General features: G+C 30.8%; 2 protein-coding genes across 2 annotated transcripts; one reads left to right on the top strand and one right to left on the bottom strand.

Moving 5' to 3' along the window:
* Nucleotides 1–16,790: 16,790 nt before the first annotated feature.
* On the bottom strand, nt 16,791–20,003 carry LOC124942948 (putative disease resistance protein RGA3). The gene has a single exon (XM_047483517.1). It carries the CDS (start codon nt 20,001–20,003, stop codon nt 16,791–16,793), a length of 3,213 nt encoding a protein of 1,070 aa, XP_047339473.1.
* Nucleotides 20,004–24,411: 4,408 nt separating this feature from the next.
* LOC124942947 (F-box protein CPR1-like) lies at nt 24,412–25,205 on the top strand. Its single transcript, XM_047483516.1, has 2 exons — nt 24,412–24,468; nt 24,516–25,205. Exons 1-2 carry the CDS (start codon nt 24,412–24,414, stop codon nt 25,203–25,205), a joined length of 747 nt encoding a protein of 248 aa, XP_047339472.1.

Genomic DNA, 25,205 nt, shown 5'->3' with positions numbered 1-25,205 from the left:
TTGAGAAAACCATAACTTTTTCTTCACCCGATCACGAATGACCTGCATTCCAAGAATTTGTCTTGCTTGACCCAAGTCTTTCATCTCAAAAGACTTAGCCAAATCCTTTTTCAACTTGGCAATCTTGAGCTTGTCTCTCCCAACAATCAGCATGTCATCAACATATAGGAGAAGTATAATAAAATCATTAGAAGCAAACTTTTGCACAAAGACACAATGATCTGTAGACGTCTTCATGTACCCATGGATGGTCATGAACGACTCAAACTTAAGATACCACTGCCTTGGTGCTTGCTTCAAACCATACAGACTTTTGACAAGTTTGCACACCTTGCTTTCCTCACCTTTCTTATTATAACCTTCAGGTTACTCCATATAAACATCTTCATCCAAATCACCATGGAGAAATGCAGTCTTGACATCAAGTTGTTCAACCTCAAGATCCATACAAGCAGCTAGACTTAACACCACCCGGATAGAAGTCATCTTCACTACCGGTGAGAAAATCTCATCATAATCGATTCCATGCTTCTGGCCAAAACCTTTGACAACCAGCCTAGCCTTGTATCTTGTCTTGCTATCATCACCTTCTTGCTTGATCTTGTACACCCATTTATTTTGTAATACTTTTCTGTTCTCTGGTCTTTCAACTAGATCATATGTGCCATTTTTCAGCAATGACTTCATCTCTTCATCCATGGCAGCTAGCCATTCTTTCTTATGAGCATCCTCAAGAGCCTCCTTATAGCATATAGGCTCCCCACAATCAGTTAGAAGAACATACTCTGTAACAGGATACTTAGAACTTGATCTTTTCTCCCTAGTAGACCTCCGAAGTACCTCTGTTTGTTGATTCTGTTGATTTCCATCTTCTTGTTGAACTTCAAAATCAACCTCAACATTATCACCAAGATCAGTTTCAGTATTAGTATCATTTCCATGGCCTACAGCTTGACCCTGAGGAACATCATCATCACTATCTGAGTCTGAAGCTACATGTGGCCTTGTCTCCTCAACATCATGAGACAACTCAAGACCAGAAAGGTCACGTATGTATGCATCAAGCTTTTCACCATCTTCAAAATTCTCAATAGTCTGATCTTCAAGGAATACCACATCCCGGCTTCTCAAAACCTTCTTATCAACTGGGTCATAACACCTGTATCCCCACTTTTCATCACCATACCCCAAAAATATGCATTGTCTGGTTTTTGCATCTAGCTTAGACCTCTCATCTTTTGGAACATGCACAAAAGCTCTGCAACCAAAAACACGTAAATAGTCATAATTAACATCTTTACCTGACCAGACGCTTTCTGCACACTTATTATTCAATGGCTTGGAGGGAGAACGGTTGATCACATACACTACAGTGCTCATGGCTTCAGCCCAGAAATGCTTAGCCAACCTGGCATGGGAGAGCATACTCCTCATCCGTTCCAACATTGTTCTGTTCATCCTCTCTGCCACACCATTTTGTTTTGGAGTCTTGGGCACAGTCTGTTCATGTCGAATACCATGCTCTTTGCAATAATCATCAAATGAGCCTATGTACTCTCCCCCATTATCTGACCGCACCCTCATCAGTTTTCTTCCTATCTCTCTTTCAACCAGCTTGTGAAAGACCTCAAACCTTGCTGCAACCTCATCCTTGGACTTTATAGCATAAGCCCAAACCTTCCTAGATGCATCGTCTATGAAGGTTACAAAATAGGAAGCACCGCCTATAGATTTAATCTTCATAGGACCACAAACATCTGTATGGACCAATTCAAGGACATTCTTTTTCAGTTCAACTTTTGACTTACTAAAGGAGACTCTATTCTGCTTACCCTTCAAGCAATGCTCACAATTTTCAAGATGAGCATCCTTGATATTCAGCAACTCATTCCTCTTGATCAAAACATTCAGCCCCTTTTCACTAATGTGACCTAATCTCTTGTGCCATAACTCAGAGGATGACTCCATTAAAACAGAATATGCTGCATCATAGACAATTTTCAAATTTGTCTTGTATAAGGAACAACATTTCTTACCTCGTGCAATAACCAATGAACCCTTGCTTAGCTTCCATGCTCCACCACTAAAAACATTATGGTAGCCTCCATCATCGAGCTTACCTGCTGAAATCAAATTCTTTCTCAAATCAGGAACATGTCTTACATCTCTCAATGTCAGGAAGCAGCCCATGTTTGTCTCAATTCTAACATCACCCAGACCAACTATCTTGGACACACCACTGTTACCCATGCGAACCTCACCATAATCACCAGCTTTGTAGGAATGGAAGTAACCTTTGTGCGGAGTTATATGGAATGAGGCACCTGTGTCAACAATTCATGTTGTTTCATTTGAAGATGTGCTAAGACAGGAGTCTTGACAGTTAGAAGCATATGTCAGTTCACCATCTGAAGCATAAGCAGATGTATCTGCACTCTGTTCTTTCTTTTCTCTGGGCTTCACTGTACCCTTCGCTTTATCATTTTTAAATTTTCAGCACTCATTTTTCCAGTGACCCATTTTGTCACAGTAATGGCAAGAACCATCCTTCTTTGGAGCTCTAGACTTGTTTCTAGACTTTCCCCTGCTCGAACCACTTCTATTATCTTTTGATCTTCCTCTATCAGCCACCAACATATCAGACTTAGAGGGTTTATCCCCCTTTCGATTCTCCTCATCAAGTAAGGAACTGGTGACAAATGCCATGTTTACTTTACCATTTGGTGCTGAGTTGCTGAGAGTGATAATAAGTGTCTCCCAACTTGCAGGCAAAGATCTAAGGACTAAAAGTGCTTGCACCTCATCATCAAAGTTTATCTTCATACTACTCAGCTGATTCAAAATATTTTGAAATTCATTCAAGTGCTCAGCAATTGATTTATTATCAATGTACTTCAGATTCACCAGCCTTCGTACCAGTGCTGCTTTATTCCCTGCTGACCTCCCAGCATAGAGAGCTTCAAGTTTGCTCCACACACCATACGCTGTAGTCTCATTCTCAACATGGTGCACAACATTTACACCAACCCAGGAACGAATAAAGCTGCAGGCCTTTCTATCTATCTTTTTCCAATCAGCTTCTTTTGTAGTCTCAGGTCTAACACCCTCATTTTCAATTGCTTCATTCAAATCATCTGAAACTAACAGATCACTGATCATCAGTTTCCATTGCCTGTAGTTTGTACCATTCAGACTCACCATATCAGGTATAGATTTCCCCATTATTACTGCCTTAACAACTGACAAAAACACCAGCAAAGAAACCAGTTGATCTCTTCTATGAATTTCGCCAAATAATCAGCAAAGCACTCTGCTCCAATGTTAAAACAGATAACCAATTAATACTGCTCTGATATCACTGTTGGGTTTTGCAACAGCAAAACTATGGATCTTCTTAGAAATCAAAACCTGTAGCAAATCAGATTCCAAATCGTCTATGACGATAAACAGATTACCAAGAACTGAAATAGCACAAAGCAATAAACGACAACACAATATACGTGGTTCGGTCAAAATCGACCTACGTCCACGGGAGGGATAAGTTTCACTAAATCAAACAAATGTCAATAGTAGAAACTTACATGCCCTGCTCTCAAATGAAAGAAGTGATTACACTAGGAATGATTGGACTACTCCACAATCAAAAGCTCCCCCAATCTCTCACTCTGGATCAGCCAAAGAACAAGAAGAAGAAGGAAACCTGAAACCCTAGATCTGTAATTCACTCTCTCTCTATTTGCTCTGTTATGAGAAAAATACCCAAAAAAAATATTTATACTCTAACCCGTTTTCTAAAAGAAAACCCTGACCCGTTTACCCGGAATTTTAAACCCGCCCGCAATGGCAAGGAACACCTCAACACTATGCTCTGGTCTCCGTCTTCCTTTTCCTCTAGAATATTTGGAAGGAAACGTAGGAGTGCGGTAAAACCGTCTGCTTCTTCTGAAGACACCAACTTAGGACAATCCTCAATATACAATCTCTCAATATTAATATTGAGGTTTTCAAATTCCTCAAGTGATATCATCAACTCAGGGCATCTCTCAATATGCAATTTCGTGAGAGAGTTCATGAGGTTCCTGCAGGCAGCTCTTGTTCTTTCTGTTTGTTGTTCTTGAAGAAGATGATGGTTTTGTTGGTTCTGGCAGGCAGGTACTAATATTTAATGTCTCTTAACTTGTCACAATACCCAATAGTCAGGGATTGAAGAGATTGAAAAGTTAACTGTCTTCCTTGTGTTTCATTATTGTTGGAAAGGGTTGGCGCGATGGTATATCATCAAACATTAATGCAGCTGGAAATAAAACACTTCTTTCATTAATCTTATAAAGAGAGAGATGAAGGATACCACTAAGATTTGAGATGCTATATAACAACTCATCCGAACATTCACCCCAAAGATATACATGTTTGAGTGCATTGAGATGTGGCGGCAACCTCTCTAGCTTTGGGCAATAAGATATCATCAATCTGCATAGATTAGGGAATGCTCCAGTACTCCCACAGCTGGGTGACACCAATTCCCTCAAATTAATCATGCCATCAATAACAAGTTCCTCTAACAAAGGGAATAATACTATCATTTCATTGTCATCGCTACTACTAGCAATAATACTCACATTGTGCAAGCCCCACAGCTCAAGGCGTGTTAGAGAAGGAAATGACTTTCCCACCCATTTAGGGGGATTCACACCTTTGTAACCACTCATTTTCAATATCTTCAGCCTCACAGTTAAAACCTCTAGAGCTTCACCTATTTTCTCATGTCTAGTACTCTTGCTCTCATTATCATCATCATCATGTGTCCATTCCAACTCCAACTCGTTGATACTCGACTTTTTAGCCATACTTACACCTCTTGCAATAGATGCATCACTTACTCTTTCAAGGTTCTTAATTGTCAATGACCCGCCAATATCCAATTCTTTTAACTCATCTAGTTGACAATCTCTTTTATTCTTGCCTATCACAAACAAACTTAACGTCTTGAGATGTTTTAATTTCCCCATTCCTCTAGGCATATATTTTAATCCATTACAACCATCCAAACATAGATGTTGTAGGTTATTAAGGTCTTTTGTATTTGTGGGTAAACTTTAAAGCTGATAACAATAATTGAGCTTCAGAGTCTTGAACTTTAAGTTCAAGAGATCACAAATACTATTAGGTAATATTTTTATCAAACTATTGGAAATGTCCAAGTATCTAAGATGCTTAAGGCATCCCACGTAATGCAAATATTGATATTGCACACCGTAGCTTACTTCAAAGACACGTAAAGTTGGAAGTTCTTTCAAGACACTCAAAATCTCCTCTCTGTCACGAAACATTATTGATTGCAATCCTCTAGTTTTCTTAAGAAAACAAACTGATGTTTTGTCTAACCCATGAATCTTTACTGTTACATGACGAATTTAATGGGCCAAACCATCATTTGAGCTATTAACATCTATGGTATAACATTCATCTTTCCAGACGATCGGAAAAGAAAGAAATGGTTAATATATTCAAGATAATTACGTATTTACAAAATACCGTCTCAATTCATCGTATTTCATCAGATCCAGGATGTGATATGGTTCCGAAGGATGAACCGGATATAGATTGGGCAACCTCGTGCATAAGATCGATCGTGCATCTTACATGTTGTATACACTTTATCATACACATAATCCTTGTTCTCTTTTTCATCTTGAAAAAAAGATTTCCAATACAACTCCTTCCAAATTGAATTAAGTATAATTTAATATTGGATTATAATTTTATTTCATACCAAATATCAACAGATTACTACTTCAAATCTATAGGGACAAAAATGTCATTACTCAGATCACCTACGGTAGTGACTTGCAAGATGCAAGATGTACGTAGAAGACTTTAAATATATTGTAAGTAGTCACAATTTCATTATTCATTTCTTGTTCAAAAACATAATAATTATTCATTTATATGAAAAAAAAAAAAGTGTATGTCAAAAAAACATTAATTGACTACTTAATGAATGTTATAAATATTTATATTGTGTTTAAAGTAAATAACTACTAAATCATGATTTTTTTTAATGTAAGTTAAAAAAAAAAAAAAAAAAAAACTATTGTTAACTAATCAAATTAATACTATTCTATTTTTTATTTTTATTTTAGAAATGTAGGAGAGTAGGAGAGCACCTCTTTGTTGACGTTGTCAAATCTTTTTCAATTGAATTAATTTTAAAAGTTAATTCAATTGTGTCAATTAATTATCTATAATAACGTATTTTTAAAAAGAACAAATCACAATCTTATTAATTGTTTCACTTTTCACGTACTTTATTAATCTCAATTGACGAGAATAAGTATTTTAAGATATATAAAATGTTTAACAACTTGTATAATAAAAAAAAATACTAATTAACAAGCTCTCCCTCGTTTCTTGTGAAAAATAAAAAATACTTATTAAGCTCACTTCATGAAAAATTATATATAATATAAAAGTCTAAAAAATTGTATAATAATTTTTTTTTTTATCAAACTCCTCCTTCATTTTGTGTGAAAAAAAATATGTAATAAAAACTATTTATGTGTAAAAATAATTGGATACACTTTCTCAGAAGAAAAAAAACATTGATATTGAAAGAGATTCCGAGATCAATTATTTTTTCTATCTTGAACTTGTTCAGATTGTGCTAGGACAGGGACAACTCAAAAATCAGGAAAATGGAAAAATTAAATATTTTCCAATATCTTTCATTGAATCAGCCAAGCTTCTTTTCTACCCTTGTTCATAATTTTCTTTTACATGGAATAGACAAAAAAAAAAAAAAAAAAAAAAAAAAAAAAAAAAAAAAAACATTGAGACTTATGAACATTTCCTAGTGATGAGATATGATTATGAAATTAATGTTATTGAAAAATGGATGTCATATTACTTATGGGTTTGGTATACCTAATTAATTAATTTCAAATGGTCAACAAAGAGGTGCTCTTATTTATATTTAACATGAAATAAAATTATAAAATAATATTAATTCATGCTTAAATCCACAGTAAGAATTGGAACTCCTTTAATACAAATATTAAAGTAACTTAATCATGAATTAATTTACAGAAATTTCAAAACAAATTGTGCATCATGCATGTTATAATGGTAGACCTTTATTTTGTATGGTCCACACGGCAAGATTGGTCCATTTTGTATATATGTGATTGGTTTCAATTTATATTCTTTTTTTTATTTAAAGTCTTTGACAAGTTCCTAAATAAATAAATAAAACATTTGTGAGAAGTTATATTCCATCTGATTTATAGAGAAATTATTATTAAACCGCCATATCTGATGCAGCTCTATTGAGTGAGTGATTTGTTTTGAATCTCGATGACATTGATTAAAAATGGACTCTTGTTGTTTTGGTGTTCCAAGGAAGAAATTTTACCAAAAAAAATACAATGGAAAAAGAACCATTTCTTTATCCCGACGAAATAGGTTGTGATAAAAGCTTGATTTAACAGCTTTGATTTGTGAGTTGAAGTGGCTACAAGGGGTCATGGTGTTCCTTGAAGTACCTCAATCGAGTATGCATGTGTACTGAGACAGCCAATCAACTCTTCATATGGCTCAGAATCCAGTGTTTCATGAGTGTAGCAAGCACATTGAAGTGGATTTACATTTCTTACGTGATCATATCCAGAATGTGACTATTGTTGCTTCCCATGTTCCCACGACTTCTCAATTGGCTGGTATTCTCACTAAGTCTCTTGGGAAACAATTATTCGACCATTTTAGATCCAAGCTGGGCATCTATGACTTGGATGCTCCAACTTGAGGAGGAGTGTTAGACTATGTTCTATTAGTTGATATTATATTATTATATATGATTAAATGGGACGGAGATACGGCCCATTAAGTTATAGAATGTTCATGTATATATATACCCTACACAAATCCTATTTAGGATTATGAAAGAAATTACATTTGACAAAAACGTATTAAACGTGTTAAAATGTGAGAAATGTGCTAAACGTGTCAAAACGTGCCAAAAACGTAGAAAATGTGTTAAACGTGTTAAACATGTCAAAACATATTAAACGTGTCAAAATGTGTAAAACGTGCCAAAACGAAAAAAACATGTGAAAAACGTGTTAAACATGTTAAAAACGTGTTAAACGTGTCAAGAACGTGAAAAATATGAAAAACATGTTGAACGTGCCAAAAACGTGAAAAACATGTCAAATGTGTTAAATGTGTCATAATTGTAAAAAATGTGTGAAACGTATAAAAAACGTTTTAAATGTGTTAAAAACGTGTTAAAATGCCAAAAATATGAAAAACGTATTCAACGTGTCAAAAATGTTTTAAACGTGCCAAAAATGTGAAAAACGTGTTTTTACGTGTAAAAAACGTGTTTAACGTGTCAAAAACGTGTTAAACGTGTGAAAAACGTATTAAATGTGTCAAAAACATGAAAAATGTGTTAAACGTGTCAAAAACGTGGTAATTGTGTCAAAACGTGCCAAAAATGTGAAAAAGATGTTAAATATGTCAAAAACGTGTTAATCGGATAAAATATGTTAAATGAGTCAAATACATGTTAAATGAAAAAATAAACAAAAAATAATTTGGGTTACCCAACCCATATTAGTAAATAATATGGGTTGGGTTATGGGCTGAATAAATTTAATTTAGGTTGAATATGAGTTAGGTAATACGGGTTGGGTTTACCCGTTTGCTCACTCACCGACTAATTTAACTTGAAAATTACAAGATACAGTCAATTAACAAAAAAAAATTGTTTGAAAAAGACAAACTTACTAAGTGAATTGGTAGGTTTTGGTATATAAAGTTTTTGTAAAGAGGTAAATTTTTAAATTTAGGTAGATGTATATAGTGAATACAATAATATGAATTTGGGTAGATGTATGGATAAATGTATGTGATGAATGAAGTATTTTGAATCTGGGAGATATGGAATGATGAATTTTGTTGTTATATAATTTATGATATTATATGAATTTTTATTAATATTATATAGGTATGGTTTTAGTTTATATTTTTGACGGCTTACTGTTTGTTTTATTATTTAGGAATGTTAATAAAAATAAATGTTAAAAATATATTAATTTAAAAAAAGTATTGTTAATGTCTATAAAAAAAAAAGTAGGTTATTTGGTTAATGCATCTAAAATATAAATATTTTATTATTTAGAATTGTGAATAAAAATAAATATGTAATATATATTAATTTTTTAAAATATTTTCCCATAATTTAATCCTTATTAATACATAAATTTTCAAAATAATATATATATATATATATATATATAATCTTTGTTTAATTGGTAAGATTCAACAGTAATCTTAAATATTTATTCACTCTAATAAAATTTTCCTAGCTCACATTTCAACTTTTCTTCTATTTTGTATATATAAAAGATGTTTATAGAATAATTATTAGTAGATAAATTATGTATACATATTATTTAACTTAAATAAATTATACACATTTTAAAAAGACTAATTAATCAAAATATATTTCCATATTTTAAGTAATAGCCTATTTTTCACTAATTAATTTATTAAATAAGAATTTAATTTAGTAACAAACTCTTACCATTACAAATCCAAAAAACTTATCACTGTTATATTCTCACACTATATAAATATATTTAATTTTTTTTATTAAATTCCTCATTTTCTTTAGTTTGTTGTTTCTTTTGCATGGGACCACCTGCAGCTTCTTTAGGGTTCTTCCTTTTATTCTTTTTATCTCTGAAATTACTTCCTGAAGTCAAATGAGCACTTTCAGTCCGATCTTGCTTCAATCTCTCTTCTTCTTGCACACAATATGAAATTAACTCATTAAGAGTCCATTTCTCCTTTTGACAGTTATAACTGACCTTAAACTGATTAAATTGTGCAGGAAGAGAGATCAAAACCAAATGCACGAGCAATTCATCAGAAAGCTCTAACTTTAGTGCTTTTAGTTTTGAAGCAAGGTGAGACATTTCCATTATGTACTCCCTTATGTTTCCTTTTCCCTTATACTTCATTGAGGTCAAACTCGCAAGAAGCGTGCCTGTTTCAGCCTTATCGTTTTTTGCAAAACGTTTCTCAATTTCCTCAATGAATTCCTTAGCATTAGTGACTTCAGAGATATCACCTCTAAACGTTTCTGGAATTCCTCGCTTAATGATCATTAGACACATGCGATTTGATCTTTCCAATTTTTCAAGGTCCTGTTTTTCAATAAGGGAACCTTGATCCGTAATAGTGGGTCGATCAATCCGAAGCGCGAGGTCTAGATCCAAACACTCGAGGATAATCAAAACATTTTCCTTCCAATCCTTAAAGTTATTTCCAATCAGTATAGGAATAGAATTGACATTGACAGATATTGTAGATGCGGAAACATTAACTGAAATTAAACAAAAAAAATACTATGAACACATTTTTCACATCTTGATTAATAAATTCACATTGAGATTTTTCCATAAAAAAAATAATATCTAGCACAACATTAATATTTAGTCTTTGGACAGAAATATTAACTTGTAAGTGATATTTTGTGCAAGGATCAAATACTGACAATAAATCTTGTCAAACAATGATTCTATCTTTGGATTGAATTATTGTTCACATTGAACCGAATAATCGTCACATATTCATCATCACAGGTACTTCTGTAATTCGGCCCGACGATATTAATCTATCTTTGGACCGATATAATATCCGCATGAATTACAGACGTACTTATCATTTAAAATCTATATACCGAATCAACATTCACAAGATAGATTACTTTGGTAATATGTTGTTTAATTGATTGGTTAGAATAATAAACTCCTTAAATCTCAAAAACCGAATTGAATTTATTAATTAAATTCTTAATTCCTTAAATTTTTAATTATTTTCTTAATATTATTTTATTTACGTTATAATATTATGAAAGAGATACATAACCCATATATATATTTTAAATACAATTCTTTTAAAAATATATATATAATTAACTATTTTATATATATTCAATAATATATATCTCCTTATAAAATCTTTATTTATTAAATAAATAATAAAATTTCTGAACTTTTCAAAACTCCGTACATATATATTTAAAAAAATAATATCAGTCAAACTTAATCTTTAATTAATTAAGAATCGCAAACCCTAAAAATCATTCTTCTTCAAATCATCATCTTTACTACGATATCTGAATTCATGATTTAATCATAATATAATATAATATCATAAAAAAAAATCTTAATATCAACAAATAACATAGAGATTGGCTCTGATACCAATTTTAGGAATTTCTTTAGTCCCAAATTCATGATTCTAAACAAATACATATTAGATTTCCTTTAAGGCTTTAATCTATAATCCTATAGATCGATAATATCATGCATGAATCACAATCCTAATACATAAATTTCTCTATGTCCATAAGTTGATTAGCGTACCTGAATTCATGATGAAGATCTTTGAGTTTGGGTTTGCTCTTCCGATTCTCTAAGCGGTTTTCTCCAGGTTAATGAAAAAATGAAAACTAGCGACTTGTGAATTGGGGAACCACAACCCTTTTATATTATATTTCTTTATTTATTTATTATTTAACCATCATAAATAATAAATAAATCGACGGTTTCTATACATACATAACCGTACTATTAATTATATTAATTATGTGACTTATTCAATAAAAAATAATAAATACTTAATGATCACTTTAATTTTATTGAATTCCGAATAAAAAATAGCCTAAACACATTATTTATGTTTATTAGTCCAATAAATCTAACACAAACAATAAGCGAATAAGAGAATAGTTTATCAACATTCCAGTTTATCAACCATAAGCGAATAAAGAATATAGATTTGAAATGCATATGCTTACCTGATGGTCTTATCAACAGTTTATCAATATATCGAAGTGTCGCTCGTCTTACTTTCAGTCCGAAGAATCTTCACTTGTGGTAGCGAAAAAATTAGGGATTGGAATTCGATTTGGGATGCATAAAACTAGTGAAGTCCTAAAACTAATACCTGATGTAGCAGCGGCGGGCCGGCGGATTCCGGGAGGAACAGATAAGAGGGAGAACAGAGAAAAATAGAGAAGACAGAACTTACCTGATTGCGGGCAGATGATCGGCGTCTTCTACCGGCAGCGGCGGATGAAAACAGAAGAACGGGAGCGCGGAAGAAGAAAGAAAGAGAGGAAGAAGGAAAAAAGAAAGAACTCGCGGGAGTTATTTCCTACTATTTGTAACGATTTTCTAAATAACCGTTATAGATACTATATTAGTAACGACATTTGAAGAAAGTCGTTATTGATATCTCTCACCAAAAAATTTAATTAAAGCCTTATCTATAACGGTTTTCTCTATAACCGTTACAAATACCAGTAGAGAAGACGAAAAGACAGTTTAGTATCTGTAACAGTTTTCTACATGACCGTTACAGATACTATATTAGTAACGGCGCTGAAAGAGAACCGTTACTGATATCCCTTACCAAAAAGTTTAACTAAAGCCTTATCTGTAACGGTTTTCTCTATAACCGTTACAGATACTAGTAGAGAAGATGAAAAGACGGTTAACTATCTGTAACGGTTATCTTAAAACTGTTACAGATGCTCTATTAGTAACGACGATGGAAGAGAACCGTTACTGATATCTCTTACCGAAAACTGTAACTGAAGCTTTATCTATAACGGTTTATATAACCGTTACTAATGTAATCATAATATTAACGGTTTATTATAATCGTTACTGATAAAAAATATTAGTAAGGGTGTTCGAGCGCCGTTACCAGCATTCGTTACAAAAAGACCTTTTTTTTTACTAGTCGGTGTTTTCAGGTATGAATATTTGATAAACGAATTAATTTCAATTTTAGCTTGTTTTGTATTTGTTTTTACATATATATATATATATATAAAGCAACATAATTGTTCCATTGATTAAATAAAATATGTATTTTCCACAATTATTTATATATTTGTATTTGGATCACATGATGATACATTCACAATTAGAATTAAATATATGTTGGGTTCTTTGTAATTGTATTGTTGTTTATTCAAAATTAAATAAAAATTAAAAATATGATTATATAAAATTTATTTTAATTATAATATTTAGTATTTTTATCTATTTATAAAATTTAATTTGTGTAGAGACTTTATAATTGTTAAAAAAAGTTATACATAAATGTCGCTAAAAGATAGGTAGGTTATCAAAATAAATTCCAATTTTCTATCCAACATTGGTAGAAATGGTTTAGAAGAGCGTCGCTAAAAGGTGTACAAAATCCCAGTTGTGATTATGGTGTTTTCTAAGCGCCGGTAAAAAGTTTTATGCTATATTTCCCAAACACACTATCATTGAAAAAGAAAGATTGACTCAAATGTGGATGGCCCATGGTTTGATTCCTACTATGACAACCTACCAACCAGTATAAATATTTTTGTTGGATTAATTTATCAATAATTATTGGACCTAATATTTATAATGTTGGACTATTATATAATATACTAAAATGATCAATTACGATATTAAGGAGGTTTATAAGTATGTAAGTTATGGAATAAATGCGTAGAAACCAAAAGTTATTTAAATATTTATGAGGGACTGATTTATAAATAATCGAAATCTAAGAAAGATGGTTATGGTTCCCAATCTACACAGCGCTACATTGGATCAGGCTCATTGGATTTAATATCTGTCGATTAGTATTAGTAGGATTACAGCATTCAGTAGGCAGAAAATCTCTCTTGTCTCCCCGTCGACAAAGAGGATTCACAGAGTGAAAATCCCAAAATGAAGTTAATGGCTGTGCTAGATTAGAAGATTCATCAACTGAAATTCATTTCAAGGACAACCAAAAACCATGAAAGCTAAATGTATGTTTTGCTTCTAGTAATTGAATTGATCTATCATTTCAAATCTCTCATTTATCATTTGGTGTCAATTTAAAGTTTAAATAAAGTATTATTAAATTTAGTTTATAAAATCTAACACTTTTTCCACCTAGATCGAAATCAGGTTGGTATGGAGAGATGGTCGTAATAGAAGCATCACCGAGAAGATAATGTCTTGTCAAATTCTTTAACCATTATTATTTCGCGACGATTTTCTTGTCCCAAACCAAACCATCACTCAACCTTTCAGCATCAATCATATAACAATCATGACCTTTCATAACAGATTGGGAAAACGTCTAGCAAATAGAAGCACCAGGTTGGTCGTGATAATAATAAGAAAAAGCTGTAAACAAATAAAAAAAAAATTGTTTGTTTATCAAATTCTTAGTGTTTTTATTAGTAAGTTTGGTTATTTAGCATTATTTTAAATGGTATTATTTAAATATTACTTTTTTTTTAGAAGTCGTATCATCAATCATTCTAATAATTAAATCACTTAATTAATTAATAAAAATATTTTTATTTTATCTTTATTAAATTTAAATTTTAAATATAAAATTACATTTTAATAATTATCCTAAAAAAATTTAAATAATAACTTGCTCTTTTTATCAAACCATTATTTTAAAATAATTCATAAAATATTAAAAACCCAAGATAATTTTAAAAGTGAGATGGCTGACAGGCTCAATTTTCTTCCATGGTTATATATATATTCTTACTATTTAATATCAATTTTTTTACTAAGTATATTTCATTATTTTTAATGTACGATTGACATCTGCAATTTTTAAATGAGAAAGGATAAGGAGCGAGAAAATTTTGACAAGAAACTTGACTAAAATGATGTGTTCATAATAGTTCCTCAAGTGAACTACATATATAACCCACGAGACAAGAGAGATAAAGAATTCTCTTTTGGGATATCCGGGGATGAATTACTCTTGAATGCAAAACACAACAAAAATATCGAACAACTAAAAATAAAAAATGAAATAAAATAACAACGCAAACACAAAATTTATAGTGGTTCGGACAAAACATATCTATATTCACTTTCGAATCACAAGAGACTCCCAATTTTATTATCAAAAATGTTACATGCAATGATTCTCTCACAATTAAAACTCACACACAACTCACAAATAAACGATACTCTCAAGGCAAAGACTTGGTTTTCTAAAGTGTCAGACTGCACATTTAAATAAGTCTCAATTATATATGTCAATATCAATATTTTGTCCAAAATTTTCAAAGAGTTTCTAAAATATTTTTAGAATATTTCTTAATTGTATTTTCATAATAAAATATCTAATTTTCTTGTGTGATAATATCTTATTTTCTAATACCAATTTATACACTAAAATATATAAGTTTTTTTTTTTTGGGTTAAATATATCATTTCTTTGTACCAAGATTGTGTACCATAAATATATCATATTTGTAATATTGTAAATTCATCCTCAACATAACATATTGTCAAAGATGTGGTAAATACAATTCATACTGAAAAAGGAGTCGACATTGAACTTCTTTACAACTCGACTCTGTTATTGCAAAAGGGAGTAAAACCAACTTGAAAATTCTTGAATTGGGGGTTCAATTCCAAATCCTTGTTTGATAACTTGAAATTAGGAATTATAATTTCAATGGAATTAAATGTATATGAAGTTTTAAGTTTCAATTAATCCTTGTCACAATGAAATTTTGAATCCTATAATTTTTCTAAAAAAAAGAATTGCAGTGAGTTATAAGTCATTTTTACAAGTTCATTCATGGTTCATTGCTTTATGAACCTGTCTAATTCAGTTGTGAGAATTATGTGTATAAAATAAGGTATATATGAGAGAATTAAAACGATGATGCATGAGAAGTAACTTCAACCAACATCTACATATCATCCATGAATTTTATGATGAGAATGTGAAAAAGAAATACAAAAATACCAATCAATCATGATTTCTCTATAGGAAAGTTTTGATTACCACAGCACATATTCGAGGTCAGGTTGTTGAGGAATTAGCTCCACAACATCTAGTGTTCAGAGATCGGTCGCCAACAAATTAACACAGTTGTGAATGAGCAGACATGTTTTTTGTGTGGAAGGAGTTAGTATCTAAGAGCAACGATGCTTGGTCTAGAGTCGAAAGTCTCGATCTATTTTATCCACAATTCCATTTTCGACTTTCTCGAGGGTCAAAATTGTTGGAATTCAGATTGCAACTGTGATCAACCTGATCTTAAAAAAAGGAGTAGATAACTTTAATAACATGTTCGATATAGTGTGAATATGGAATTACATTAATAAGTTTGATGGATAATGGAAACCAGATGGTGAAAGAAACAACATATTCGATAGAAAGTTAGAATTATATTTATGATAAATATTTGGTTTAAAAATAAAATCACAGAAACAGAGCCCTGCAATGGAAGAATGTAATTGTTTAGGTACTTACCAAATTTTCTTATATGCTCTGCTCTTGGTCTTGGTCTTTCTTTTCTGCGAACTTCATAAAACCAAGTCAATAAGATTTAATTAAGAAAGCATTACAAAATCAATAATATAATTATTTCTTTAGTTTAGTAATATACTTACATTTTTGAGTCTGCTACTCACTCTTTAGGTTATATGCGTTGAGGTTATTATATATATATATATATATATATATATGCGATTTGTGTTTAAGCGGGTTGTAATGCGAGCTCTCGTTGCACTCCTTTATTCAAAATATATATGACCTCACTTCACTGTGCATGTCAACAAATTACAAGTCTTTAATTAGTAATAATTAATAATAATAATAATAATAGATGATGCAATTAATTAATGGATGAATATAATTATTGTTATTATTTTTGTAAGTACCTTCCTTCTAATTGACTTTTTCTTCTACTATTCCTTTATGATGAAATCTGTATAGAAATTCCCAGGATCAAGTCTGGTTCGAAGGGAACGTAGGAATGCCATAACATCGTCCGCTTCTTCTGAAGACACCAACAACTTAGGACAATTCTCAATAGTCAAACTCTGTAGTGAATTGAGGTTTCCAAATTCCTCAACTGATATCATCAACTCCGGACAATTACGAATATGCAATTCCGTGAGAGAGTTCATGAGACCTCTTGTTCTTTCTGTTTGTCCAGCTTGAAGATGATGATGATGCTTTTGTTGCTTCTCTTCTTCCATTATCATTCCCGAATCAAACAAACGCCTTAACTTCTTGCACCACCAGATATTCAGAGATTGAAGAGACTGGAAAGTTGAGCGTACTCCTCCTCCTCCTAATTGTGCTTCATTATTATTATTACTTGACGATGACGATGATGATGGCATCTCATCATTAGCAAACATATAACCAGCTCCAAATAAAACACTTCTTTCATCCATCTTATAAAGATGGAGCTTAGTGAGAGCACTAAGATTTGAGATGCTATAAAACAACTCATTCGAACATTCACCTTTAACAGTTACATCCTTGAGTGATTTGAGATGAGGTGGCAAGGCCCCTAGCTTTGGGCAGTAGGATATCTTCAGCGTGTGTAGATTAGGGAATGCTCCGGGACTCCAACAGCTACCCGGCACCAATTCACTCAAATTCTTCATTTCATCAATAACAAGTTTCTCTAACAAAGGGAATACTACTATCATTTCATTGGCATGACTACTACTAGCAATAGTACTCACATTGTCCAAGCCATTAAGCTCAAGGCATATTAGAGAAGGATATGACTTTGCCACCCATTTAGGGAGATTCACACCTTTGTAACCTCGCATTTTCAATATCTTCAGCCTCCCAGTTGAAACCTCTAGAAGTTCGCCTATTTTCTCTTGTCCATCAGCATCAAAAGCATATATAAAACCCCAATTCAACTCCAAGTTACTGATATTCAACATTTTAGCCATACTTATCCCTCTTGCAATAGATACATCACTGACTCTTTCGAGGTTCTTAATTCTCAATGATCCCCCGATATCTAATTCTTTTAATTCATCTAGTTGGCAGTGATCTATTTTTTCGCTTATCACAAACAAGCTTAACGTCTTGAGTTGTTTTAATTGCCCCATCCCTCTAGGCATATATTTTAATCCATCACAACCCTCCAAATAAAGATGTCGTAGGCTAATAAGGTCTTTCGTATTTCTGGGCAAACTTTCAAGGTTATAACAAGATTCGAGTTTCAAAGTCCGTAAGTTTAAGAGATCACAAATACTATTAGGCAACGTTGTTATTAGACTAAAGGAAATGTCTAAGTATTTAAGATGTTTTAGACATCCCACATAACGCAAATCTTCATGTGCAAGTTGCACATGAGGTATATATTTAAATTTCAAATGGCGTCTTACTTCAAGGACACGTAATAACGGAAGTTTCTCCAAGACATTCAAAATCTCCTTTGTGACATTTCCATCATCATCTCTGCCATCAAGCATTATTGATTGCAACCCTCCTATTTTCTTAAGAGAACAAACAACTGTTTTGACTGATGTTTTATCTAACTGATCAATCATTATTGTTACATGATGAATTTCACGTCCTAAACCATCACTTGATTTCTTAGCATTCATAGTATAACATTCATCTATCATAACAGATTGGGCAAGATCGTGTATAAGATCGTGCATATTACATGTTGTATAAACTCTATCATACCCATATGTGTTCTCTTTTTCATCTTGAAAAAAAGATCTCCAACACAACTCCTTCCAAATTATATTCCCAACATCTTCAACTTCTTGCTTTTTAACGGGAGGAATTAAATCATGGGCCATCCACAATTGGATCAATATTTCTTTCATAATTTTAGTATCCTTGGGAAATATAGCACAAAATACAAAACATCTTCTCAAATGATAAGGGAGGTCATAGTAACTCAACCTTAGAATAGGCATGATAGATTTTTCATTTTCGGATATTTCCCATATCTCACTATCTCTTATTCTACACCATTCTTTTTCGTCCTCACTAAACCCCAATTGACTTCCCAATGTCTTGGCGACTAAAGGAACACCCTTACATTTTCTAGCTATTTCCTTACCAATATTAATTAAGTTCGGATGTTTTGGTTTTCCATGCTCAAATGCACGTTCTTCGAATAGTAGCCAGCAATCATCTTCGGAGAGCGACGATAATTCAAAATGTTGAATCGTTTCCATGATTTTTGCCACATTTCTTTTACGTGTCGTGGTAATTATGAACGCACCATTTGATTCACAATCTAATATAGATCTAAGCTGATCCCATGCCTCCACGTTTTCATTCCAAACATCATCCAATACAATCAAGTATCTCCTCCCTTTCAGCTTATCTCTAACTTTTTTCTGTAATTCTTGTAAGCAAGCTTCTCCCTTTTCTTCTAGGATGGATTTGATAACCAACTTAATATCAAATTCATCAGAAACACAAACCCAGAATTTGGTATCAAAATGCTTAGAAACCTTGTTGTCATTGAATACCATTTGGGCAAGTGTTGTTTTACCCAGACCCCCCATTCCAACAATGGGCAGAACAGATAGTTCTGTAGCAACACAAGCACTAGATTTATTGAGTAGAATATCAATAATCTCTTTCTTCTCTTTATCTCTCCCATATACTTTCCTAGAACTAGAAAGAGACATGGTTTCACGCCAACTACTAGTAAACTTGACTATTTTTGAGTCATTAATAGATTCATGCAAATGTAACTTTTGGCGCTCTGAAGAAATTTGGTCTAGTTTCTCTTGAACATCCTTAATTTTGTGACCAATTTTGTGACGCATCTTAGTAGTGCTAAAAGGATGGGTGATAAGGTTGGTTACCTGGATTTGGGTTGAAGAGGAGGCATTACGTTTGTTGACTTGAAGACGAAGATCTTCAAAGGTGCATTCATCCATGATGCCCCGAACTTCATACAATACATTTTTTAGTTTTCGCAACCAATCTTCTGTTTGTTTGTCTTTCTCCCGCAAGATTTTTCTCTCAGCATCCTCAAGTACAGCATTAATTGCAGATAGCGTGCTCGATAGATTTTGAACCTCCCTCTTAAAATTCCAAAACACCGAGAATTCATCCTTAATGAGAGGTGCCAAATTTGAAAGCAAACCACTAATTAGAGCTGCATCAACCATGATGGTAATTGATTTCTCTCTCAAATGTTATTTTGGAACTCACGTACATTTGTGCCTACTAAAGAAAAAGTTACTTTTATATTAGTATTACAGGAATAATATATTATAACATAACATAATATAACATGAAGAATTAAGAATAATTTTATATTGGATTATAATTTTATTTCATACCAAATATCAACAACTTCCTACTTTAAATCTTTAAGGACAAAAATGACATTACAAATGTTCTGTATATGCCTCGTATATATATTAATTAAGTTTAGAGTAGTTTAGTTTTTGTGACCTAATATACTACTCTATAAATACCATGTAATATAGAGTTTTAACCGAGCCAAATAATATATTTGATGGCACTCCCGAGAATATAGGTAGTTTGGCCGAACCTCATTATATCTTGTATTTATTCTTTCACATTCTTTATTATTATTAGTTTACGCGGTTATTCGAATTAACAACTAAGATCACCTACCTACTGCATGTAATGACTTGCAAGATATAGCATTCTGAGAAGTATTGAGATTGAGATGAATTAAAGAATAAGGAATTCATAATTTCATTAATTCAAAATTAATAATAATTATTCATTTAAATTAAAAGATGTGTAAAACACAAAAACAAAAAACAATTGACTTACTTAATGAATGTTATAAATATGTATATTGTGTTTAAAGTAAGTAACTACTAAATTTATATTCCAATCCTATTGGAGATGTTAAATGATGATTTTTTTTTAAGTTTACAAAACCTTTGTTAACTAGTCAAATACTATTTATTATTTTAGGAATGTAGAACCTCTTTGTTGACACTTTCAAATCAGTAAAACATCTCTTTTTCAATTGAATTAATTTTCACAATTAATCCAATTTGTCACTAACTATCTATAATAACTTATTTATTAAAAACAAACAAAAATCACAATCTTATTAATTGTTTCAATATTAGTGTTTAAGGAGACCAAAACCGAATATCAAATGTTTGATTCAAACTTAAAACACTTCAATTATTGAAGTGAAAGTCATTTATTTCAATTGTATAGTTTTGTGAAATATATATATATATATATATATATATATATATATATAAAGATCAACTTGTATAATAAAAAATAATTATCAAGCTTTCATATATATATAATATATATATATATATGTCAACTGTATAATAAAAAATAATTATGAAGCTCTCCTCCATTTGGTGTGAAATATATATATATATATATATATATATAAATATAAAGATCAACTTGTATAATAAAAAATAATTATCAAGCTTTCATATATATATATATATATATATATATATATATATATATATATATATATATATATATATATATATATATATATATATATATATATATATAATATATATATATATATATATATATATATATATATATATGTGATGTCATTTGTCAATTGTATAATAAAAAATAATTATCAAGCTCTCCTCCATTTCTTGTGAAATATAAATGTCAACTTAATTGTATAATAAAAAATAATTATGAAGCTATCCTCCATTTGGGGTGAATCCTAATGGAAAAAATCAATCTCAAAGTGTTTTTGAATGGAATCGGATGATCATGTTTAGGGTGTAAACGAATCGAGCTGGTATTATAATTCTCGATTTTGACTCAATTAGCATTATATATATTTGATTAAGTACTCGAACTCAAAAATTAAATTTACATATTTTATTTGAGATCATTTTCTCTCTTTTGTTTGGAATGTGAATGATCTAGCATGTGGATGATCTATTTGTTCCTTCTATTGTAAGAGAGGAAAAAGGAAAAAGAAGAAAATGTGTGAAGAATGTTTATAGTTTATATTATATATATATATATATATATATATATTATAAATATTTATAATATTAATTTATAATGTGAGGAACCAAAAATATAAATTTCAAATTCGAGCTCAATTACAAAACCGAGCTACTCAAACTCGACTTGAGCTCAGTCAAACCGAGTTCGAGTCTAGACCGAGTTACTGGTCACGAGCAGGGGTGACTCATATATCCTTAACCATATAAAAAATACTTATCAACCTCTTCTCCATATTATATATATATATATATATATATATATATATATATATATATATATATATATATATATATATATATATATATATATATATATAAATCAACTTGTATAACAAACAAAATAAGCTACCTCATTTTTGTGTGAATTATATATACACAACTTGATTAATACACATTAATTCAAGACCTTCCATTTCGTGTGAAATTTATATATATATAAATAAAGGTTTAGCAACGTATAATAAAACATAGTTATCAAGCTTCCTCCGAATGTGTGAATATATATATCAACTTGAGTAATACAAAATACTTATTAATCTCACCTCATGAAAATATATATATATATATATATCAACTTGTGTAATACAAAATACTTATTAATCTCACCTCATGAATATATATATATATATATATATATATATATATATATATATATATATATATATATATATATAATTTTAACAGCTTGTATAATAACAAATACTTATTAAACTCCTCCTTCATTGTGCGAAAAGTATATATAAACACTTGTATAATAAAAAAATATTTATATATCGGGTCTCTTTCGTGTGAATAAAAATGAGAAGGTGGGTTTATTGGTTATGAAGGTGATTTTTCCAAGCCCAAAATATTATGGGCTTGTCTTGGGCAGGGTCTGTTTTATTTAAGGGACTTACTCATAGTTAAAATATTAAAATACATTTATTTTATCTATAATTAAATTTAAATTATAAATATAAAATTATACATTAATAATTATCCTAAAAAAAATCTAAAAAAAATCTCAGATAATAACCTACATTTTTTTTCTTTTATCAATCAATTATTTTGTAAAAATTCATAATAATATTAAAAACTAAAATTTCTCTTCTTCTTTATATATATTTTTAAAAGCAAAATCTTATTTTTCTCACTCTTTTTATTTTATTATTTTCAATCTTCTTTCTAACTTTTTTTTTTATGTCCCATCATTGCATTTTTTATTTTTATTTTTAAATATGCAAATATGTTTCAAACTTAGAATATTTTTACCTCAAAGAAATGGATGCTTAGTAAATAGAGATTTAATTTTCACAGCTGCTTAGTTTAAAATTGTCAATGATATAGAAAATTAATATTGCAGGAATTATAAAGGTACTCAAGAAAAAGTGAACTATAAAATTGAATGGAGAGATGTTTAAAAGAGCGCTAAGAATTGTAATATATAGTTTTCTCTTTTGTTTTTTTGTTTTTATTTTTTAAATAAATAGAACATAATTAAGAACTATTTAATATTGGATTGTATAGTTAGGAAAATAAATTATTCATTTTGTTTGTTAGTCTTTCTTTCATGTGACTATTCTATAGTATTATTAAATAGAATTTAGTTAATTTATAATATTATGTTTTGGATATCAAAATAATATGTAACTAACTCTTTTTTTCTACTGCATTATTAAAATAATAAGAACCTAAAAAGAAATGGTTGAAATAAAACCATTAAAAAATAAATAAATAATAAAATAATTTTGGTGGCATCCTATAACTTTAATAACGGAATTTATTTTTTATTTTATTATATATTATATAATTTTAATAATTTTTTCTTATTTATATTCTCTAAACTTAATTCCTTCGTATTTATATTCTCTAAACTTTTTTTTTTTTAACCTAATTAAATCATTTTTTTATTCTATTTTTTAACCTCCACTCTAGCCACCACCCCCACCCTGTCTCTTAACTTAATCTCTTAATCTCTATCTCTTTTCATCGTTAACTTTTATAATTCTATAAATTATTCCTCAATTTTACAAATATACTGTTTTTATAATTTAATTTTAAAAAATTCAAATTTTATTTTAATTATAATAATTCGAATTCAGAATATAGCGCTTAAATTATTCACTTTTATGGGCCCTTCATTCGGCGACGCTTGAGGTAAGCCCAAATAATCCTAAAATATAAAATAAAATTAGGCCCATCATTTTTTTACTTTTTAATTCACGGCTCTTTAGCATTCTAAACCTAATCCTTGGTGAGTTCTTCTAATCCTTTGTTGGCTTCTAAGCGATATTTGATTTTACCTGCAACAGTTGAAAGCAAAAATTGTTTGTAAAAATTACCGGGTGGGATTCTAGAAGTGATTCTTTGTCGATTGACTGTTAAGATCTTTTTCGTTTTAGATGTGTCTAAATCCTGGTTTGCCCTTATCAACCGTCCCTATTTTGTCAAATTGCATCTTAAACGATCAGTTCAAATCAAGAGCAACCTTAGCCTCTACCTGCCTACTATCTACCTGCCTACTCGCATCACTGTTGGACGTTTTTTTTTAATGACATTAACTGTCGGGAGGTTTTTTATTTTCTTCAACCGGTGAATGTCAATTACATTCCATCAAGTTTTGAGGGATTTGACCTTGGCGGTTCCTGTAATGGTTTGCTTTGCATGTCTGGTATCATTCACAATGATGTCTTTTTATAGAATTCATCAACCAGAAAGTCTATAAAATTACCATACGATAATACTAATGAAGATTTCCCAAAAAGAAGATTTCACCGTTTATCGTATAAGTATCGAATTGCTTACGATTATAACACTAATGAAGATTACAAGGTGGTAAGAATTGGGGTTCTCTATGGTAGAAGAAAAATTGTCGAATATGAGTTTAAGGTTTATAGTTTGAGACAAAATTCGTGGCGTAGGCTAGATAAGTTTGCTCACTATCCGAATTGGAAGAGCATTAGAGATTCCATAGTTGGTGGAGCTCTACACTGGATCTCCTCAAAGGAAGACTTGCTTGTTGTCTTTGATCTTGGGACAGAGATATACAGAATAATTCCACAGCCGAAGTACCGCGGTTCTTATGACTATATATATTTGGATAATTTAGAAGGATGTCTTTCTTTAAGTTATCATTACGAATTATCAACTGTGGATTTGTTTTTGCTGAAGAAATATGGCGGGAAGAATGAACATTGGTTGAGACCAACAAATTTTTTTAATAAGATTTATAGCCCTGTGAAACCTATTTTTTATTCAAAGAGTGATAAACAAGTAGTGATTGCCTTGGGTGGTTCGAGACTTATTTTGTATAATTTAGAAGAGAAGTCAGTTGAGGAAGTTATGACTCATGGTGTGCTAGGAAGTGGATTAATCGACCTACACATCTGA

The sequence above is a fragment of the Impatiens glandulifera genome, chromosome 6 (assembly GCF_907164915.1).
Source record: "Impatiens glandulifera chromosome 6, dImpGla2.1, whole genome shotgun sequence".
In the NCBI taxonomy this organism is placed as follows: Eukaryota; Viridiplantae; Streptophyta; class Magnoliopsida; order Ericales; family Balsaminaceae; genus Impatiens; species Impatiens glandulifera.
Note: the sequence above shows the minus strand (reverse complement) of the source record. Positions and strands in the feature narration are given on the sequence as shown.

Bases quoted from the DNA above. Each gene is read 5' to 3' on its own strand.
- LOC124942947 (XM_047483516.1), top strand. From the start codon at position 24,412: ATGTCAATTACATTCCATCAAGTTTTGAGGGATTTGACCTTGGCGGTT. The intron at 24,469-24,515 runs GTTTGCTTTGCA...GTCTTTTTATAG, and splicing joins CCTTGGCGGTTCCTGTAATG to AATTCATCAACCAGAAAGTC.
- LOC124942948 (XM_047483517.1), bottom strand. From the start codon at position 20,003: ATGGTTGATGCAGCTCTAATTAGTGGTTTGCTTTCAAATTTGGCACCT.